This window comes from Hydra viridissima, unplaced genomic scaffold, assembly GCF_058129835.1.
Source record: "Hydra viridissima isolate aposymbiotic clone 2 unplaced genomic scaffold, HvirCarnegie_v1 scaffold_4, whole genome shotgun sequence".
Lineage (NCBI taxonomy): Eukaryota > Metazoa > Cnidaria > Hydrozoa > Anthoathecata > Hydridae > Hydra > Hydra viridissima.
Window position 1 is genome coordinate 18,463,048 of NW_028324303.1, and position 6,000 is coordinate 18,469,047.

The window sequence follows — 6,000 nt, forward strand, 5'->3', positions numbered from 1 at the left end:
ATTTTCGCAATTTTTAAAAATTTTTTACTAAGTTTCGGTACCCGAACGGTGATAACGCCAAAAACCGAACGGGTTCGGGTTTTCGGGTAAAAAAAAAAGTTCAATACCCGAACGGGTACCCGATAATTTATCGGTTTCGGTTCCTTAGCTGACGGTGCTCGATAACCCGTTTGACATTGTTTCGGGTTATCGGAATATCGGGTATTTAACGGTTCTATGCCCAAACGGGTTCGGGATCCGAAAATTTTTTTGAAATTACCCGTTCGGGGGCCGAACGGGACCCGATGACATTCCCTAGACACTAATTAGTAAAGTTTTGCAATGGAAGTGAAAAAATCAACAAAAAATCAACACTAAAATTACCATAACTTCTGTTATGCTGCAGGAATAGTTTTATAGCGACTTTGCTATGTCAAAAAAGAAGGTAAATTTTTTCCATTTTTGTAACTTCAAAATCATTTTTTTCCTGCAGACGTCCCTAAAAGATTTCAAAATTTGCACCGGGTGACCCTGGGATGTATTCACTATCAGCCCATATAAGTGGCATTCTTGGGTCAGCTAGGTTGGCAATATTGGATTTCATGATAACAGTGTTAAAATACGTTTATAAAACTTACGGGAAACTTTAACGATAGACCTTTTCATAAAGCATTCCGTGAAAACGAGGCAGTGTTTGTAACAATCAAAACAAACGATATTTAAAAATGGCAATATCATCTGGGTTGCAATGCGCCTCTTATGAATGTTTTTCATATAGCTATGATTTTGTAGATGGATTTAGAGTTTCAACAAATATTAGTTTTTTCACATTTCCAGCCGAAACTGGAGATAAGAATATTTGGTGCAACTTGATAAAAAGACAAGAAAATAAAGATAATTTCAAAATAACAAAATCTACTCGATTATGTCAAAAGCATTTTTTACAAGAAACGATCTATAGAATCCCTGGTGGTACACGGATAAGACTTATAAAAGGTGTTAGGCCGATATTGCACTTATGGAATAACTTTTCAGTAGCAGATACATCTAGAAAACCACCAAGTTTCAGTCTATGTTTAAAGAAAATATGCAGGCCTAAACTTCAAAATTTCGATGACGATTCGTCTGCATCAACATTATTGTTACCGCCGCTAAATGAAGTAAATTCCTCTTTATCAACATCATTTTTAATCCCAGTTATAGAAGTAGATTCTTCTTTATTGCTCATATATGAACTGGAAAAGGAGAACCACATACTAAAGGTTGATTTAGAAAGGAGTAATGAATTTCAAGGTGTAAGTTGCATTTGTTTCACTGATCATATTATGGAAAATGATGAAAGTTGTAATCATTATACTGGTTTTCCATCAATTAACATTTTAAAAGTTGTTTTAGAATTTTTAGACCCTGGTGAAAATGGAAGAAACATAACTTTATACAACAACCAAAAAACAAAAATAAGTTCATCCACCGGACATCAAGAGCATAAAAGCCACTTGATGCATTTATTTTAACATTGACTCGTTTACACAGGAAATTTGATCTTTGTCATTTATTGTTTTTATACAATATTTCAGAAGGAACAGTCTCAAATACTGTAAATACATGGATAAATTTTATGTATATTAGACTTGGATCAATCTGCATATGACCTAGTATGGAGCAAGTTACAAAAACAATGCTGCAATAAATGAAGGAAAAATTCCCAACTGAGAAGTGTATCATTGATTGTGTAGAGTTTAAGGTGGAAACACCATCTAAATTATTTATGCACAAAATTATGTATTCAGATTACAAAAGTCACACAGCAGTTAAAGTTTTAGTAGGAATTACACCTGGGGGAGGATTTACATTTATTTCAAATGCCTACTCAGGGAATATTTCTGATAAAGAAATTGTTGTTAAAAGTGGATTTTTAAGTCAAGCATTATGGAATCCAGGTGAAAGTGTAATGAGTGACCATGGCTTTACATAAGCAGAATACCTCAGACTACTTGGTGCTAATCTTGTTTTATCATCATTTTTAAGGGGTAGAGAATAATTTACTATTGAGGAAACAGTTTTAAGTCAACAAATTGCAAATGAAAAAAATCCATGTGGAGAAAATAATACATAGGTTAAAGTGTTATCATATATTTGATTACGTTATCCCTATGAATATAATGGGTTCTTAAAATCAATTTATTTCAGTACCTGCTTTATTGTCAAATTTTCAAGATCTATTTATCAAAAATTAAATTGAACAGCTAAGCTAATTTAAAAGCATTTAAAATTGTCACAGTTAAGTAAATCAAAACTCTTTAAAAACTTATACTTTAACAAAGTGTTATTATATATATATATATATATATATATATATATATATATATATATATATATATATATATATATATATATATATATAGGAAGTACCAGAGAGCTGACATGTAAAGTAAAGGGAAGAAACGTAAAGATGCTGCATACTACCTTTAGAGCGATTTTGCTAAGAATTTAGAAAAAAGAGAGAAAAAACTTAAAAATATCTTATATATCAAAAAGTAACTCCTGATGTTGAAAGAGTTTTAAATACTTTGTCTGATTTAGTGTTTTTTACTTAAGGTTACTTTAATAATTACCTTTTTATTTTGACTATATTAGTGTATTTTATTTTATATTTAAGTTTATCTTATATCTATTAAGAAATTTAAAAAAAATATATAAAAAACTAAAAAACCATTCCATAACTGCCTTAAGAAGAAAAGGAAAGAATCCAAAAATAGAGGGCTAACCTTAGGCAACAACATTAATACTATACATAAAGTGCCTCTCAAGAAAAGGAAAGAATCTAGAAATGGAGGGTTAACCTTCGACAATAACATAATAAATGAATATTAAAATTTAGAAACTAAGTAGAGAAAACACCACCACTTATCACCACTAAACCCTACGAAATTTTTGGTTAAAGATAAGTTTGTTTTGATTGTTACAAACACTGCCTCGCTTTGAGAAAACTCCATTCTCCGTCGCAGATATTTATGAAAAGGTCTATTCAAAAACACGCGGTACACAGTCGGTTAATGGTTGGCAAGTAATGCCAACAGTTAGCCAACTATAGCAAATACTGGCCCGTCAGTTGGACCGACTAAAGCTTGTTTACTGGGAAATAAATACCCAGATAAAGCAGGGATTTATGAAGCTGTAAAATCAATTCTGAAATATTCGCCATTAAATTTTTGTAGAAAGCAAAGTTTTTTAATGACATTTTAGTATATGTGGTATGATTTTGTTTGTGTCTTGTGTAAAGCCCTTTTTTTAAAATATACGTTTAGTTATTTAATCTTTCATGGTATAACAATTTGTTTTATTCAAGCTTTTCAAATTTAAGCAACTACAGTTGGCTAATTAGATTGCTTCAGAGAAACTGATGATAGTAAAAGCTTGTTATATTTATATATATTCATATATATATAATATATATATATATATATATATATATATATATATATATATATATATATATATATATATATATATATATATATTGTGAAAACCATGCCCAGGTATTTTGTGACAAACAACCTTTTCTACGTAAGTTGCAAGACACCTGTAAATTTACCTAAAAGCGTGTGAATTTCATGAGAATTTTTTGTGGATTAAGTTAGTCAAATGAATAAAAAACTTTAAAGATGTGCATTCAAAGCACAATAAAATAATTTTCGTTTGGTAAAAGAAAATTTCTAAGTGAGTAAAATTTAACTTTTTCATATCAAAAACCTATAAAAACAAATAACTTGTTTTCTACACGCTAAAAAAAGCTGAAAATTACATTGAAAATATTTATTTTATATAAAGTTTTGATTGCATGATTTTAAAGTTCTAAATCTTATCTACATTTCCTGTAATAAACTTTGTGACAACCAACCCCGCGTGACAACCAACCCTGCTCTCCCCTGCTATTTATTTATACATTTATCCATTTTTTATGACTTATTGTATTTTAAGTTTTATGATGAACATTAAAGTAACTGAAAACAGGGATGAAGAAAGAGAGCTTAGGTCAAGAAAAAGAGTTTTTTTCCTTATTGGAGAAGATAATCCAGATATATCAGGTGCTATATTGTAATTATTTTGATTGATATTTATATACTTTTTATTTTGCAAAAAAATGTTACATTGTATGCGTAATTAAATACATACACGAGTACTATATATAAAAAATGATAAGGCTATTGTTTATGTTAATATTTTTTCCAAAAAAAAAGCTTTTTAGTATAAGTAATCAAATATTGAAGTATCTATATTATTCACATCAATAAATGCATTTTTTATACTGTTAAGGTATGCAACTTCCAACAGGAATGGAAATATTGAAAAACTTTTGTTACATCAAATCTACTTTAGAATAAAATGTGAAAAAGTCATCAATACTATATTGCATACCTAATACAATGAAAAAGAATCAATGTAAAAATGACAAATGCAAGTGAATAATATCTTTGATTAAAACACCTTGGAATAAAGCTGGATTTCCAATAGTTTCTGACAAAACCCTTAGGAAGCATCTAAGTAGCTTAGAACAAGAATACTACAGTTTAAAAAAGCATGAAAAGAGAGGATCAACTTCAGATTTAAAAAAACAAAATTATTTTATACAGAAGACAAAGAAAGTGTTCTGGCTTGGTACTCCAAATCTTCGACGTACCATAATAAACGACAAGAAAAGATTAGATAAAGACAAAGCCGAAGAAAGAGATAGAAAGTTTATTCTTGGAACCGAGGATAAGAAATATAGTGAAATGCCTAGAGAGAGTATTAGAAAGAAAAAATGCAAAGGAGAGCACAACACTCTAGGAGTTACAAAAATTTAGATCAGGAACCAATTTTAGATGAAAGCGATACAGAAATGTTGAATGATATAGACTTTGAATCTGGAGATTGGACAAGGAGAAAAGAAAAAGAAAAACCAATTACGTGCACAATTCCTAAAGATATTTACAGTGGTAGTGTTGCTCTTGCAGCATCATTTAATGATATATCTCCTGCAGTTCTCCAGAAGTTGTCACTTCTGTTGTTCATAAATCTTGTGTGGATGTAAGTAAACTTTATAGCAGCATTTCAGCAGCCTCATCACATATGAAAAAGGTAAAACTTAATAATAAGTAAACAAGCCAGAAATGACACTAAAACTGCTTTAAAAGCCTCCAAATATCCACCTATCATTCATTTCGATGGTAAAACATTATTTGAATTTAAAAAAGGCAAGCGATTCAAAATGACAGATTAGCAGTTCTTTTTAATATTACTGGAGAGGTTTATCTTCTAACATCATCCTCAGGGGAAGATCAGTATAAAGGTGTGATGAATCTTCTTAAAGAATATGAAACCGAAAGAAACATCGGAGGGTTATGCTTTGATACAGATCTAGATTGTTTGCTATTCTAAACAAGGAATCTTTTTTAGTTCCAGTAATACTGGAACTAAAAATGATTCCTTGTTTAGAATAGCAAACAATCTAGATATCTTTCCATTATTTCTTGCTTGTAAACACCACATATCAGTTCACTTTTGTAATGTTTTGACACAAAGAAAGACATCTGGACCAGAGAATGTTTTATTTAAAAGAAATATTTGAAAGTCCTGATTTTCATTATGATACGAATGATGTTACACGATTTCATTGGGATAAGACAAAAAGAACTGTTATCGAATGTGCTGCAATTGAGTCAATTAATTTTTGCAAAAAGTATATTAAAAGTAAAAATGTATTTAGAGGCGATAGAAAAGAACTAGCTGAGCTGGTTGTTGCTTATTTGTCTTTTGAAGGTGTAAAAATTAGGAAACCAGGAGCTCTCCACCATGCAAGGTTCCTTGGAAAAGCTATATATTATCTAAAATTGCAATTGCTTTTTAATCAGATTGTAATCTGTATTATAAAAAAAAATAATCAGTTTAAATTTTTTATATTATCACCTCCTCCTAGCTTATCGAACATAGTTGTTTTCGGCGTTTTTTTGACCTTTTTTTTTTAATTAAATGGGCTCT

At 29.9% G+C, this 6,000-nt stretch overlaps 1 protein-coding gene and 1 pseudogene across 1 annotated transcript; both read left to right on the forward strand.

Annotated features, from left to right (window-relative positions):
* Positions 1-704: 704 nt before the first annotated feature.
* LOC149890283 (uncharacterized) lies at positions 705-1,630 on the forward strand. The gene is given in 2 exon segments (XM_090085245.1): positions 705-1,455; positions 1,458-1,630. Coding segments are annotated over 2 exon segments (924 nt in total).
* Positions 1,631-4,400: 2,770 nt separating this feature from the next.
* On the forward strand, positions 4,401-5,242 carry LOC149890284 (uncharacterized; annotated as a pseudogene).
* Positions 5,243-6,000: the final 758 nt, after the last annotated feature.